The sequence below is a fragment of the Bombus flavifrons genome, chromosome 14 (genome assembly GCF_040668555.2).
Source record: "Bombus flavifrons isolate JBK064 chromosome 14, iyBomFlav1_principal, whole genome shotgun sequence".
Taxonomy (NCBI): Eukaryota; Metazoa; Arthropoda; class Insecta; order Hymenoptera; family Apidae; genus Bombus; species Bombus flavifrons.
The window spans coordinates 5,509,716-5,525,395 of record NC_138455.1 but is presented as its reverse complement, the minus strand read 5'-3'; the positions used below and the strand labels follow the sequence as shown (position 1 = coordinate 5,525,395).

Sequence of the window (15,680 nt, the reverse complement as noted above, 5' to 3'; positions counted from 1 at the left end):
AAAGAAAAGAGCATATGATATGAAGCATTTAAAACAAAGCGACCGCGCATAGTTAAAATCGACCAATAGGAGCGTCACATCGTATAAAAATCGTAGTGGGGGAAAAGCATCGTAGACGACTCGTAGGGCGACAGTCGAGGTAGGCATGCCCTAAGTTTCGTTTGTGGTGATATTTGCGCTGTTTGAAACAGTTTTCTCGTAAGGTGCCGAATCAAATTTAAATATCTTCTCACGATCGATGTAGTGATCATTATCGGCAACATCAACACGATCATCTCGAGATTGCCTGGCAATCCGACAGCTTCTCGACACAGAAAAGAAGCAATCTTTCTGCAAAATTCAGTAGCGTCCTTTCCGAATCTGCCGAAAAGAGTGTGAGTATTTACAACTTTGTTTCTCTGTTACCTGCGGTATCGAAAATGCCATTCACACGATTCGTACAATGAAAGATACGTTGAACTGAATCGTGGATAAAATCAAGTAAATTTGATTAATAAAAGGGAAAACGCGAAGTAAGAATAAACATTGATCGAATTGTTTTTAAATAATAATTTCGAATTATAAATGGCTACCTAATGTGTATAATATAGTAAATAAAGGAGAAAGGTGAAATAAGAAGATAATTGCAGCAGAAACAGTCTTTATGGATATTTTAAATACATTTTGTACGAATAATTTATTAAGTTCAAACGAAGGAACGGATAATATTATTGGGGAAATAAGGTAATTGTATGAATCGTATCCACGAAAGAGAAAGTTCAACGTATTTGTTTCGGAACTGCGCGACAGTGGCGATGCGTGAAACATAATATAAAGGGGCTGCAAGCTAGGGGAGAAGTACAAAGAAAAAAAATCACTTTACGTTTCGACCGGTATTTGTTGGATCGAATTTGTCTGTACACTGACTATCTCCATGTCTTCGTATTTGCAATGTTAAAACTATATTATTGCGTTCATATTTGTAACGTTTCTCGGAGTAAAATTAATCATATACGTTTTTGGAGCAAGATTAATCGTTTTTAAACATATATATACAATATATTTGTCATTATCGTTTTAACTAACAATGTATAAATTGCAATTTGAAGAAAGAGTGAATAGTGGAAATTCATTAGAAAATATGTACATATTAAATAATTATTATATAGAACGAAATAAACGTTGTTCTAGTCTTTAATTAAATTCAATATTATTTCTTATTTTACGTTACTTCTTTATATTCTATATATTCTATATATACTTGTATATAAAGTATTTGTCACTTAAGAAAGAGAGTATAGATAAAATGTGTATAATTCTATGACAGTCCATAACATAACAATCCATGCTACTGAATTAGAATCTTTTAATTTCAGTTTGATGTTTTAAATTTGAAAATTTGAGTTATTAAGATATATTAACATATGATAGAACATTTGCGAATTTTAATCTAATTTAAATTCTAAGTTACCAAAATTATTATTTGTTTCATTTTTATTCTACCAAAAATTAAATACTTTATTTTCAAATATTTGTAACTCAAATTTTCATATATTTATATGTATACATTATATTGGTCTATGATGCTTCTGTATTGATAATGTAAAATAATTAAAAAATTAATACAATTTGATAGAAGGGTAAAAGCTTCTGTAAAGCTACCGGAAGTTATCGAAAAACTAGAAGTGAAGTAACTATGTATTGCTAGACTCCTCGAGGCAATAGGCTCAGAGAGCAATGCCATCCGATCGATCGGTTTACGTCTGGGCGTCCCGACGCCAGCTGCAATGCTTAATACGTATACAGGGTGTTCACTCCAACGCGACGCACAATTCTTGAACCATTTGCAAACATGTAACATAAAACCATTATTAATCGAAATCTATCTATATTGATGAGATATCTGTTAATTGATGGTACAACTAGAAAAAGATTGATTCTTCATCAGAAAACAAGTTCAAACATAAATTAAATTTGTTTATTACATATTATATTTCTGAAAAAATTGTCTTTAAATATTTTCATGGTATCTGTCAGATTATTGCTCCTTCTTATGTTTGTGTATTGAATTTGAATTGAATTGGAGTAAACACTCTGTATATGGAGTGATACAAATTGTGACGTCCCCACGCGTTTTTCCTTTGATTGCATAAGCTTAAATTTTTCATTATGATCTTTCTCCTTCCAATTAAAATTTATATTCTTTCAAATTCATTAAAAAAGGAACCTCTGTTACTTAATAACTAAACATTACTATCAAAAGAATAATTAATAAATTATGTCTGTGGACATGATTTATGTCTATTAAAAAACGTTACAATGTATTTATATATTAAAAACACCGATCTGTTAATATTTAATTGGTGTTGGGTTTAATCCGATTTTTAGGAGTAAAACATGAGTCAGGAGGATCAGGAGAAAAGCATGGATAAGAAAGAAATTGCAGAGGAAGAGAGAGAGAAAATGTTGAACGCCGAGAACACGAAACATACGGTAGCATCGACCGCTCCAGACGCGGAATCCGAAGACCAGAAACCTAAGAAGAAAATTCCAATTGGCGGTATTAAGATGCCCGGCTTCTGTCGTACAAAGAGCAAGGAGTTGTGTAAAGTAATAGCAAAGGAATTTTCTCTTTAATTCTCTTTAAACTGCCTTTCCTTTTTGTTTCAATAATAGTATATTATCAGGACTGTCTTTTTAAGTGGTCTTATCTCTCTGACAAGATATCTAGGACCTTAAGAGTTTCAGCTTGCTTTAAACCTTACTCCAGAATGCTTTGCAACATGCTTCCTCAAGAAATCCAAGTCTGATAGCTAAATTGCAGATGTTTATGTAAATTCGAATTTTTGTGGATAAAAGATAAATAGAAATTTGTTTCATCCTCTAAATATTACGTATTTATACATTTAAATTTCCTATATATGCATACACATCCTCAGTCTACTAATAGCATCCTGCATTTTTTCCACCCTATAGAAGATGTAATGCATAGGGAAAGCGAATGTTACTTGCATCCGCAATATTTCATTCATTCTTCAAAATTATGTGAAAATCATTGTAATCGTGTAATCGTTTTGTATGGTGTACGACTGTCGTTGAGATTCATTTATTCTATTTTAAATAGCTCGCTGCACGCGCTGGTAGTCACGCAAACATTGCCGTGGGCGTTTAAATAAATCTCTATAGAACCCGTGTAGAATATGATTACACCAATTGCATCGAAACCTTAATTTAAACGGATATAAACATAGATGACACCATGAATATAAATCTTTCTTTGCTCGATTGTCTGTTTACAAAGAAACGATGTCATTCGAAAGAGCACAAGTTCCTGGAGCACCATGGCGTGTTCATGAGGGGTGTTCATAGCCCCGTAATGATTTTTTTTCCAACATTAAACCAATGGATGACGTCAGACGAACAGCACACCTGGCATTATTGATTATGTACCTTTTAAATAATAAATATCGGTACAAAATGATGATGATGATGATGATGATGATTTTTTAATTGAATATCGATGTTATGCAAGAAACATATATTGTATAGAGAACATACACCAAATGCATATATAATTTCTATTGTTAGGAGGATGATTGTAGGCCTACTGAAATTGGAGAAGGCGATTCAACGGAAAAAACTGTTAAAGAAAGTGATCAAAATGTATCATCAGAGAAAACAAGCACACCGAATAAAGACGCAAAGGAAAAGGAAAGCCGCAAGAGAATTCTCGACACCATAAAGTTACCCTTAGTCTCTGTTTTTCCTAGAAAAAAAAATAAGGTAGTTAATAGTTAATATTTTCTTTATATTAATTTTTCTTTAAATTATCTGTTTTTTAATAAGATTCTTAAACAAAGTTCCAATATAATATGAAATTTGTGTCAACTATCTATGATAAAAATGAAATATATCGAGCGAAACCCTATACAGTCTTGAAACATAATTTACCACACTCAAGCACGTACTGCCTTTTATCAAGGTGTATGCTTCGCCGTTAATAGCTGCTTTATTCGTTTTTGTCAGTAATATTTCAACGTACGAAGATGCAAATATTGTCTTATAAATTTCAATACAAACAAAAATTAATTGTACATTATTTTGTAATGTATTATAAATTATTTTAGGAAGGTGAAGTGGAATTGGGAATTACTGGAGCTGCTGGATTGGCGAGTGTTGAAACTCTTGACGATGTTGTGACGGAGAAAAATCCTATCAGTAACGAAGATGGTATGGAAACTGTTCGACTCGATGGTGATGCTCCAGACGGAATTGAATCTCCTAAACAGCATTTTCTTGTAGCTTGTATATCCGCTGCAAGGAGAAATTTATTTGCGCTAGGTACGAAATTATGACTTGGATTTGAATCTTTTTATTTTAAATTTAAAATGTTGAACAATTTCAATTATGTAAATTTAAATAATGTAGGTAATTAATTTTCTGTATAATGTATGTATTAATAATAGTGACAACATTGTGTATCCTGGTATCAGTCGTGATTATCATCTGTATCGCTTGCATCGGTCCGAGAAAGAATGTTTCACAGTTGATAAAGGATGGGAGCTTTGTCAAAGCAGTAACTTCTTGCGGACCTGTGCAAGGTGTGTCAGAAGATGGTGCATTCGCATTTCGTGGGATCCCATATGCAATCCCACCATTAGAAAATCGTCGTTGGCAACCTGCGGAACCCCTAAGAAAAATTGAATACTGCTGGACGAATACGTATCAAGCACACAATTCCTCGAAAGTTTGTTGGCAACGAGAGGCTTCAGGAAGGATTATCGGAAGCGAAGATTGCTTATATTTAGATGTTTTCACGCCTGAAGTCAGATATGATTCGCCTTTATCGGTGGTCGTTATGATTGGTGCTGAAACCCTCAGTGGTGGTTCTCCAGGTGTAATGCAGCCTTCTGCAAAACTTGCTCGTGTCCGTGATATGGTGTTTGTTAGACCTAACTTCCGGTTAGTCTTAACTCCTTAACTTGATTTTGATAACATTGTATAATTTGTATAAATATTTTAAGTGTTAAGTTTTGTTATATTTCAGGTTAGGAATCTTCGGCTTTTTAGCTGCAGATCAACTTTCAAGAACATCGCATCCTCTCACATCCGGAAATTACGGGTTGTCAGATATCATAGCAGCGCTTCAGTGGGTTCATCTTAACATTGAACATTTCGGAGGAAATAAATCGGCCGTAACTTTATGGGGTCATCGGGCAGGAGGAACGCTTGTCACAACTTTAGTTGGCATTCGGCGAACAAGGGATCTTTTCCAGCGAGTGTGGATTTCCAGCGGTAGTGCGATATTTCCCGGAAGAGAATTAGAAGTTTCCGAAACACTTAATGAACTATTTTTAAATTCTACAAGATGTAATGACGCCGCTTGTTTGCGAAGCAAAAGTGCCGAGGAGATAATGGACTCAGTTCCTGAGACATGGCATTTAGGAAACGTTGGTCTGCCTGAAACCAGAGAAGCGACAACAAGAGATAGGAGACATGAATGGTTGGTGCTTGATCGTGCCATTCTTCAGGAACCCGTAGGTCAAATTTGGGCAAGGGATGAATTTTCGGTGAAAATTGTAATGGGCACTACTGCTCATGCTGGAGTCCCTCTTAAGTATCTCACTTCCAACGCTACTCTCAATTCCACACAAGTAGAGAAAATTGTAAAGGAGTCCTTATTAGGAACATCTGGTTTAGCGGATGAAGCTCTCAGGTTAGAATCTTTTATTTATTATATATTTCATTATTAATCAAAGCTAGAGGTTGGAGATCGAGAAATATAAGAAATTGAAATTTCTTCAGACGTTATAACGCAACATTGAAAGGTTTACTAAGCATGATCTCGGACGTTCGTGTGGTATGTCCACTGCTGACAGTTGCCAGGATGAAGACCAATATTCCATTCTACGTAGCGACGCAGCCACGGGGTCATATTGCAGATCCTGATTGTGATGCTGCAGCGATACTCGGATCATATGCTGCTCGTACTCCTGCTGAAAAAAGACACGTATCTGCTATGCAGCAGCTTTTCAATCACTATGTTTGGCACGGCGAGGTAGCTCAGGCAGATGCTAATGGTGTAAAACGAGTCTTAATTGTTGGACAAGATACGCTTCCTGATCGTGACTATCCTAATTGCGACTTCTGGATAGCAAAAGACATAGTTCCATCTTATGGTCGAGTCGATTGAATTCTTTTTTTCTTCTTTCTTTTTTTGGAATTATATGTTTGATGGTCATTCCAAGATTTCGACTATACTTAAGATGTGCTGTACTCGAATGATCTTGCTTTACGAGCTTTTTGGAAAGACATATCTCTTCTTGATTTTGAAAAGTGAAATAATAAAATTTTAAATTGCTATTTTCTATTTATCTCTTTTTTATAATAATTTTTATATAATAAGAAGCGTTATTATGTTTTACGAAAAATTGAACGAAAATCGTTAAGATATTTTATTACAATTTATTGACATAATGATTGAAATACTCAATCATATCATAATAATTTTATAAGATAATAATAGAATCGTGAACAAAATGCACGTTACTTATTTTTCTTATTAAATTGTAGATGCAAAATAACTGATAGTAATTCAGAGATCTAGATTCACATCAAAAAAGTATAAAGAAAATTATTCTTTTAGTTCCTTTTCATTTTTTCTTTTTCTTCTTTTTTTTGTTAAGAATAGCTATTTTTGCGATCGAAACAGCGTATTCCGTTTTCCAATTCTATGATTTACATTATCTTTAAAAAAACTAGTATTAGTTATTGTATAAACCAGATGAGTACAGCGTGATGTTTTAATTCTGAAATCATAAACCTGTATTTAACCTCATATGTGAGATTTGAGAGTAAAAGATAATTATTTATTACTTTGATTTTACAATCATTGCTTAAACAATATAGGGAATATGCCTTTTTTGAGAATATTTTTTTCATAAAGTGCAAACTCAATCATGGGTTATCCAAGCATTTTTAGGTATTAAGAAGCACTTCACATTAATTTACCTGAATGTATTGTTTTTTTAGCACATTCGAGAGAATATGTACTGTCATTTTTTAATAAGCTGCCAGATATTTATACGTATAAAAATTCAAGCATTTCCACGGAGGATACTCGATATTTTCTTCTTTGTACATATATTACTGTTGCTGTTTTCCCTTTTTGTTTCAGTATGCTTAAAATATTTCTATCCCCGTATGAGTCTAGAGAGATATATACATGTATATATATCTTCAATCTGATTTTTGAACTGTAAGACTGATTTTACAAATCGGCATTTCATTTCCGTATGAATGTCTTTTTATGTTAGTTTTAACTGTGAAAGTAATTTTATAATGTAAAAGATCTGTTTCTGTAAGCAAAGTTTTTATCATATTGCATATGAATGAGATGTGCAAGAGGTTTTCTTTAAGTACGTCGGCATTGATGTATATGTACTTATAGAGTTCATGTTTTTTATAATATTAAATTGCACCATGGCACATACTTATTCCTTTAACTTGGAAACTTGTATAGATTTAGGAATATTATGTATATCCTGATAACACTTCCAATTAAAATATTGTATTCATTTTATACTAATTTAGAAAAAAGAGCGGTTATAAAAATGTATGGTAAAAGTGTAAAAATTTTGGATATTCCTAAATCTATTGTAACTTTAATGTTTGATATGATTTTTTGATTGTTGTGCGTCCGAATGTTTGTGTGATATTTTGAGAAAAATAAAATGTAATTCGTTTTTCAACCTTTATAGTTAAAAATGGATCATCTATTACGATGGAATATACGTAATAAGCATTATTTATTAATATAATTATTATAACAAAATAACTTTCTATAATTTAATCGTCATCTTTCACTTATTAATTGTAAATTTAATTCAATGAGAAAATAAGAAGTGCGATTTTAAATACAATTATTAATTTACGTAATAGTGAATATTTGACCAAACTAAAAACTTAATGACCTTAGGAAAAGTGGCCTTTTTTAGGGAAGATAATTTTATAAAATTTGATAGTGTATATGTAAAAAAATATGAAATGTAATGGAAGGAAAATTCAATTTCTGGACATTTTTGTATTCGCAAATTTTAATCAATCTACAAATCACTGGAATCCAATTTACGAGAAAGATCTATTTATATAAAGATCTACAATGACTTAAATAAATAATTATCAATTTCGAAGTTATATAGATAGTTTTTCATTGTATAAAGACACTAGGAAAAATTGTTTATACGATTATAGTCACATTCCTCGAAAAATACTAAAAAAAGTCATGGAAATAAATGCGTGTTAATATCAATGTCCATATTTTCCAATATTTTTAAATTTTTAAATATGTACATATAATACTGCCTTAATAGCGTTCTATTTTATACGAAAAATAGTTATAAAATCTAGATTATCAGAATTACAAATACATTGTTTATATACATTTTATTTATAATATTATTTTCGTTATATTAACAGTATAGTTGCAGAAATTAAATGAAATAATAAAAATATGAGAACCTCTGACGAAGAATGTGAGAGATTGATTAATCATTTTACGCAAAGTTGTCGATGAGAACCACTGCTTGGAATTCCTGACTACTTGGTCGACAATCTTGCGTTTTAGAGTTAGTGGAGCAACGATAAGTGCAATGTTATTTTATTACATTGTTATATAGTAATCTATATATAGTTGTCTCTTGAATCAACAGGTAGATTGAACTAAAGTTTGTTTGAAATAAAATAAGCGGCCTTCTTAAACGTGAATCGCCGGAAAATGTACCAACACAATCAAAAAGCAACGCAGATTGTGGATAGTCGGTGAGGAAAAGTTTTATTTTTGAAAGCGTCCGCGAAGTATACAGATAAATTCCTCGCATTCCAACGCTGGTCCAAGCTCTTGCGAGCCCAGCATCTAGATGAGAATGTTACTTTTGTGATTACTCATTCGGTGACATCTGAGGAATGTGGTAAGGAAATTTGCTTCCTCCTACGCTTCACAATATTTTTTAATTTTATATTTTCATTATATTAATATTTTTATTCCAGACTATCGAGATTTCTATTTTCTTTCTTCCTATTAAACAACTGACACATTTTAATTAGACATACCAGTTTGTAAAAAATTGATTTTTCATTTTCCAACTTTTTGAATATTATTGTCAGTTTCTTATTACAATATTTTATTGTCTACTCCAGTTTTTATTTTAAATTTATACTTGTAGTTTTCCGACATTGTCACATGTGAATAGTTAAAAATGTGATTTGTAATATTATCAATTAGTGATGGACATACAAATTTATTTATTTGAATTCATATGTATCAATTACAGAGCAATATGCTATAAAAATAATTTTTATAGCAAAAATATGTATATAAAGCAATTTTTTAATTTTTAAATAAAATCTTTTTGAATTATATTTGGTATTCTATTAGTTTAAGATTTTTGTGTAATATTCATATATCATATTATATTGAATATCAAAATAAATAGGTAATTTATTAACAATTTGTATTTCAGTTAGAATAAAGCTTTCTTCATCCACTGTATGAGACAATTGCTATATTGTGGAATGTGTGGCATAGGTTGACAAGAAGAAAAGGTGCTGGATAATCCAAATGGATAACAAAAGCCCATTATGGCCCAGCATCTGCAGACACAGCATCAACACGAATTTTTACCATTGTGTGATGTATTATTCAACATAATCTCCCTTGCATCATATTTTTGTGACGTTGTTTTTGACTTTGCAATGGTATATGCTCTTGCCCAACATTCTGTAGCTCCTCCAATTCTCTTTCCCTTAAGTATTGTTCTTATAGCAACTTCATTAATTATTTCTCAGGTCAGTATCCATATAAAGCAATGAAAAATTTCTATTTGTCATAACTAATATATTCTTTATTAATTTCAGATTATTAGTGTAAGATGGTATTTGTGGGGAGCCAGAGGCAAACTAACTGGTAACAATATAACAGATTGCAATATCAATGGAAAAAAAGAAAATGGAAATTGGACAATATGGTGTGTTTTATTGCTTCATTCAACTCAAGTTGGAGTATTATGGAGATACTTCAAATTATTTATTCCAGTTAATTTAACTTATGTTAAACATGAGGTGAGGTGCAAGAAAAAATAGCTTGTGTATATATTTAAAATAATTTATTTAAAATTAATGATTTTACTTCATTAGGTTAGAGAACTTTGTGTATTACGCCTTATTCATGCCTTCTGTGAAGCTGCACCAATGTTACTTCTGCAGTTATATCTCTTGTCTATTGGAGTCAATAATGATTCAAATACAGATGTTGAAAAAACAAAGGAAACTGACAGAGACAGTGATAAGTTAGCAAAATTAACTGCAGTATCTGCTGGTCTATCTTTGTGGAGTGTATGTTGGGCAGTTGCTAGTTTTAGCAAAGGTGCAGCACGTCTTCGTAATTTAGAACGTTTGGTATTGACATGGCTAGGTGTGCTGGCACAACTAGCTTGGCGTTTAGGAACTGTAAGCGCTAGAGTAGGAGTATTGGTAGCTTATGCTTCACTTTATGGTGGACAGTGGTTGCTAATAGTCATGGCTCTCCACTGGCTATCAATGTTGATGTGGTTGCTACTCACTCCAGATGGTCTTTTTCACGGTGGCGAACATTTGCCTATTTTAAGAAAAACGTCTTTAGCTTCACTCCTTGCATTCGTTTATATATTTGCATACGTAAATTTACACGAAACAAATCATCGTCAAAAAATGGTGAGTTGTTGATGTATGTTGCTTCCTTAATACTAATATTTAAAGTTAATTAAATCAAGTGTATTCAATTCATTTATATTCTTTTAGGTAATTTTTTACACAGTAATGTTTTTGGAGAATAGTTTACTCATTGGTGTATGGATAGTTGGTGTTAATAGAACAGATCTTCTTCCACACCAACATCATCCAAACCCTGTAACTTTAGTACTTACACTATTAGCTTTATTTTTTGGTGGTATGTTTTTCATGGGGCTCTATTACAGGTAGGTATAAGTTCAATTTTATCAATTCATTTTGCGAAAATAGATATTATTTAATGATAGTAATTGTTAATGACTTTACATGGAACTATAGATTTTTTCATGTACGGAGATTAAGGTATGAAGCAGGTGGTAGAATGACAGCTTCGAATCTCACGGCTTTGTCAAACCAGGTATTACAAATTAAAACCAAATTTTTAAGGGCAATATAGTAAATATACCTCTAACAAAGGAATTGTGTATGTAGGATAATCTGGAAGAAAAACAAATAGAATATACAGAAGATAAAAAATTAAATATGAATGTAGGAGTAAGGAGAGTTAAATTGAGTAATGGTGGAATACCAGGAGTATTTAATTGTCGTTTTACGAATCCAGCTGTAGTAAATCCAAATCGAAAAAAGAAAAAACCAACAACATTCGTACCTCCTCCGCCACCACAGTCTGAAACTGGAACTGTCACAACTTCCATGAACACAGTCACTGAGTCGAAACAATGGCTTGGCGTGAATAATAATTCACGTCAATTAATACCGTTTTGGAAGAAATCTGTGAATTCCGGCATGATACAAAATGATCATTCAAATGAACAAAAAATTGGAATGGATGCTGCAACTGCTGGTTCTCTAAGTGTGAATTTAATAAGAGAGAAACTTCAAGAGAAGAAGCAGCAGCAGTTGCGAGAATTAAGAGCAATTCAAGAAGAAATAAAAGAAGGAAAGTTATTTCCTCCGCCATCAGCTTCAGCATCGTCATTCTCGTCGTCGCCTGCATCAAACCAGCAACCACCACCGAATACAAAATTACATACTTCCCCCAGTTCTCCTTTATTCACATCTGAGCCATCAGTAGGTGATCAAAATGGAGGACTAGCCTTATCTTCGTGGCCACCAGTGAAAATGCACTGTCTTTTACCTCCACCACCATCATCTTCCTATTACCCAAACATTCATCCTTCGAATTCATGGAGAACAACGCAAAGAGAAAGAGCGGACACTCCAGAAATTTTACTCGCACCGCGCTGTCTTCCTCATCATTATTCCCATTGGACACCGTCTACTCATGTTAATCATCGGTAATTAAAGATTAAAATATTATTAAATAGTATATATTAGTTATAACATATATTATAATATATTCTACGTTTCAGTCAAAATGGTGGAGAGGAAAGTTCTAAAGGCGAGGGAGAGGTAGAAGGAGATCTTAGCGATATGGAAGGTAGTCAAGTATCATTGCCCCGAAGCTATACTCTACCACGCGAATTTAAGTATCATCACCCAAACAATACTGCCAGAGAACGAGAACGACGTGTAGGAAATAACAAAGTTCCAGCCTCACGTTTTTACTTACCTTCTACTAATAGTTCCGATGGTGCGTTCTGCTTAAATTTGTTTGAATTCAGTTTTATGAAATGCATTTACTCTTATGTGTATTTATCTAATATCTTTCCAGGAGATGTAGATAGTGCGGATAATGAAGAAGAGACGGATTCTGAAGTACACTATCGCATGAAAAATAATCATGAGTCCAACAATCATAATGAAACGCAACAGCAGCAACAGCAACGATTTGCGTTTGAGGATAATAATAAAAATGAATTTTTAAATCCAGATTCTTCAGCAGCCGTTATCATGTCTGGAAATTCTTATTTAAATAATTCTCAAGGGCTACTTCGACCAAGTCAATTGTTCAGAAACAGGGTTAAACATGAAACGAAGCTTTGAAGCTTCTGTTTTTATTCATAGTATTTTAGGAATTGTATAATAGATAATTGAAGGTTTGAAACAAGAAGACTGTACATGATCTATTTTTATAAAATTATTAATTTCTTATGCGCGTATTTTTTAACATTCTTATGATGTTCAAATTAACATTTCTAAGGGTCAGATGCTAACCATAAGAATTGTACATAAAAGAGGAGTGAATATAGATTTAATAGACTTTTATATACTCTATAAACTTCATAGGCTAATGCTGTTACATTTGTTCCTTGTAAATGATGATACAACTTTGTACAAAAAAGCATGTCAAGCAACCGAGTATGTGTTTATTTTTACGATCTAAGTAAATACATACGATCTGAAAAGTTTTGATATTTTTTACATAACATACAATTTCTTTTTTAATAAATTATTAATTCTCTTGTATTCTGGAAGAAAATATATAGTTTAAACTCTTCATAATGTTAATTACTTTATATATATGGTACTTTTTGATACGATGGATTATATAAACAGATAAGATATTTGAACTCATTATATTTATTTTATATTAAAAAATAGATACATATGTATTTAAATTATACAATTATCGTAAACTATTGTTTAAATTATTTCAGCCTTTTCTTGGTAAAGAACGAATTAACAAAAGATATTCTTCACTAATTATTAACTTATTAGTGATTAAGGTGTTGAGTTTACAAATATAAGTCAGAAATACAAATGGAAAAGTGGATTTACAAGTGTCGAAAATGTCTATTTTCTTCATATTGTACATGGTATATTGTTATATATATTAATATATAAACTAACAATTGTGTGTAACAAAATCATTAGAAAATATTTATATCCATATAAATACCTTATATAAATCTGTATATTGTGCATCAGTATCAGTTTCTTAGAAAACTGACTTTATATTAAAGTCACTATTTTATAAATTTGCAATTTCAAACATACAATAGAAGTTAACGAAACATTGCACATATAAATTAGTTAACAGAGATATATTTTCTTAAATATTGTGATTTGCATTGTATGCATATACCTTATAGAATAATTTCATTTTTAAAGTTCCTAGTCAGTTCTTTGTGCGGTAAGACAATCGAATTTAACACAATTTTCTCTGCTGCCAAACGTACGCTCGTGCCTAAAATATAAATAGTAAAAATATATACATACTCATCTTCTTGTGTAAATAATCAATGAATAGACTATTTACCGAGGATTGTTATAGAAGGATTCAATTTTCCATTAGTGTTAAACAAGGGCAAGTTTTCCATTTTCGCAAATGGTTTGTCAGGATTAGGATCACATGGTGTTCCTTCTATCCTTGCCCACTCTCCCACATAGCTGCTTTTCCCAACAATACTGTGCAATACAATAGAATGTGCCTGAATATGAGCATTGGCTAATATAATTGACTCCCTTATTCTAACACCACGGGCTATGACAGCATTTGGGCCTATGCTTACATTTGGACCTAGCTACAAATCAAATATTTCATGAAATTTATATTTAATTAATGTTTCATGATTCTATAAGAACCAAATATCTATAAGAGTGTTTTACCACTGCTGTTTCATGAACAGTAGCAGAAGGATGAATATAGATATCACCAATAATCTGAAAAGTTCCATTAACTGTAGAAGCAAGACGGTCTGGATGTTTTGCTTTATACAAAGCTAAATAGTGACGATTGGCATATATAGCAGAACCTGCAGTCTTAACTTGTGACCACCATTTTAGAACAGGTAAAGCAAATAAGCGACCAGTTCCAGCTAAACGCATTAATATGTCTTGTTCTAATGATATATGAGCTGGATCTTTACCATTACCATTGAATTGTCTATAAAGTAGCAGTATTTAGTCAAAATTCTTAAATACAAAAGACTTTCCAAAAAATCTTCTGAGGTATCTTACGTAAAACTTTCCTGATTTTGTCTTGCATAAAAGACATCAGCCATGGTTTGAAAGATATCTAAGGAAGCAAGATAGATTCCACAATTGATTAAAGTGGAAACAAATGTTGATGGCTTCTCTACATAATGAGCAACCTTCCCTTCTTTGTCAAGAACCATACATCCAAAATTTAATGATTGCTGTCTAGTTGCTTCAGTGGCCATGATAGTAAGCAATGCTTGTTTCTCTTTATGATAATCTACTATTTCTTGCAAAGAAAAGTCAGCACATACATCACCATTCATTACAAAAAAATATGTAGGTCCACCAGAACGTATTTGATCACGAAAGTGATATAAACCACCAGCTGTTCCTAATGGAATGAATTCTTGAAGATACCTAATGCTTATTTTATATATGCTTATCATTTCCTGAATAAATTGAGACAGATCACTTGCAAGGTATGATCCAATTATTAATATTTCACTAAGATTGTCCACTTTAGAACATGCTTCTATATGGTGCTGTATTACTGGTAATCCAGCAACAGGAAATAATGGTTTTGGTATATCTAACGAAAGAGGCCTAAATCTAGTACCTAAAAAACATATTTTTGAATTTAAAATATCCTGTGGATTGCTCTCTTTTACTTATTATTTAATTCAAATACACTGACAATCAATGCTGTAAAAAATGAGTAAAATCATATTTGAGGTTATATTTTTATACTGCACATAACAACTATGTTAGAAATATTCATTTATGCGAAACACAGACCTTTTGACGGGCCTCCAATTAATATAACAGATTTTAATATCATCTTTATAAACAATATGAAGCTTTATTACAACTTAAAGCAATTCCCTTGCTATAGTGATAAAAAGTTAATGTACTGATAGGTTTAGGAACCCTTCAAAATTTCCAGTTTGTAAATTCCAATTCAATGGGCAGGATAAGATAAGAATTACAACTTTCTGACAAATAATACGGTAGTAAACTTAACTTAAGCAAACATCAAACAGAATTTGTATGATCATTAAATAAACATAAACAATCATTTCTTACTTTTCATT

At 31.9% G+C, this 15,680-nt stretch overlaps 3 protein-coding genes and 1 long non-coding RNA gene across 4 annotated transcripts; 2 read left to right on the top strand and 2 right to left on the bottom strand.

Annotated features, from left to right (window-relative positions):
• The first annotated feature begins 119 nt into the window (after positions 1–119).
• Positions 120–6,516, top strand: Nrt (Neurotactin). Its single transcript, XM_069127988.1, has 7 exons — positions 120–372; positions 2,368–2,589; positions 3,568–3,762; positions 4,107–4,320; positions 4,446–4,941; positions 5,027–5,695; positions 5,785–6,516. Exons 2-7 carry the CDS (start codon positions 2,377–2,379, stop codon positions 6,170–6,172), a joined length of 2,175 nt encoding a protein of 724 aa, XP_068984089.1. The 5' UTR covers positions 120–372; positions 2,368–2,376; the 3' UTR covers positions 6,173–6,516.
• A 13-nt stretch (positions 6,517–6,529) lies between these two features.
• LOC138187330 (uncharacterized) lies at positions 6,530–7,323 on the bottom strand. Its single transcript, XR_011175149.1, has 2 exons — positions 6,898–7,323; positions 6,530–6,854 (listed from the first exon to the last, which is right to left on the bottom strand). It is a non-coding gene; the product is annotated as an uncharacterized LOC138187330 (long non-coding RNA).
• A 1,257-nt stretch (positions 7,324–8,580) lies between these two features.
• Positions 8,581–13,179, top strand: LOC138187325 (uncharacterized). Its single transcript, XM_069127987.1, has 9 exons — positions 8,581–8,945; positions 9,505–9,825; positions 9,895–10,098; positions 10,174–10,728; positions 10,816–10,991; positions 11,083–11,161; positions 11,236–12,062; positions 12,138–12,358; positions 12,440–13,179. Exons 2-9 carry the CDS (start codon positions 9,619–9,621, stop codon positions 12,709–12,711), a joined length of 2,541 nt encoding a protein of 846 aa, XP_068984088.1. The 5' UTR covers positions 8,581–8,945; positions 9,505–9,618; the 3' UTR covers positions 12,712–13,179.
• Positions 13,180–13,349: 170 nt separating this feature from the next.
• Positions 13,350–15,659, bottom strand: Gmppa (GDP-mannose pyrophosphorylase A). The gene is made up of 5 exons (XM_069127991.1): positions 15,385–15,659; positions 14,629–15,205; positions 14,278–14,554; positions 13,928–14,192; positions 13,350–13,855 (listed from the first exon to the last, which is right to left on the bottom strand). Exons 1-5 carry the CDS (start codon positions 15,425–15,427, stop codon positions 13,755–13,757), a joined length of 1,263 nt encoding a protein of 420 aa, XP_068984092.1. The 5' UTR covers positions 15,428–15,659; the 3' UTR covers positions 13,350–13,754.
• Positions 15,660–15,680: the final 21 nt, after the last annotated feature.

What these genes read in the sequence shown, in the direction of transcription:
- Gmppa (XM_069127991.1), bottom strand. Translation starts at nt 15,427, where the DNA reads ATGATATTAAAATCTGTTATATTAATTGGAGGCCCGTCAAAAG. An exon ending in CAAAATCAGGAAAGTTTTAC is followed by an intron (nt 14,555 to 14,628) that starts GTAAGATACCTC and finishes GCTACTTTATAG; the next exon opens with ACAATTCAATGGTAATGGTA. An exon ending in CTGTTCATGAAACAGCAGTG is followed by an intron (nt 14,193 to 14,277) that starts GTAAAACACTCT and finishes TTTGATTTGTAG; the next exon opens with CTAGGTCCAAATGTAAGCAT.
- Nrt (XM_069127988.1), top strand. Translation starts at nt 2,377, where the DNA reads ATGAGTCAGGAGGATCAGGAGAAAAGCATGGATAAGAAAGAAATTGCA. An exon ending in AGAGCAAGGAGTTGTGTAAA is followed by an intron (nt 2,590 to 3,567) that starts GTAATAGCAAAG and finishes TTCTATTGTTAG; the next exon opens with GAGGATGATTGTAGGCCTAC. An exon ending in TTTGTTAGACCTAACTTCCG is followed by an intron (nt 4,942 to 5,026) that starts GTTAGTCTTAAC and finishes GTTATATTTCAG; the next exon opens with GTTAGGAATCTTCGGCTTTT.
- LOC138187325 (XM_069127987.1), top strand. Translation starts at nt 9,619, where the DNA reads ATGGCCCAGCATCTGCAGACACAGCATCAACACGAATTTTTACCATTG. An exon ending in TAACTTATGTTAAACATGAG is followed by an intron (nt 10,099 to 10,173) that starts GTGAGGTGCAAG and finishes TTACTTCATTAG; the next exon opens with GTTAGAGAACTTTGTGTATT. An exon ending in TTCATGGGGCTCTATTACAG is followed by an intron (nt 10,992 to 11,082) that starts GTAGGTATAAGT and finishes ATGGAACTATAG; the next exon opens with ATTTTTTCATGTACGGAGAT.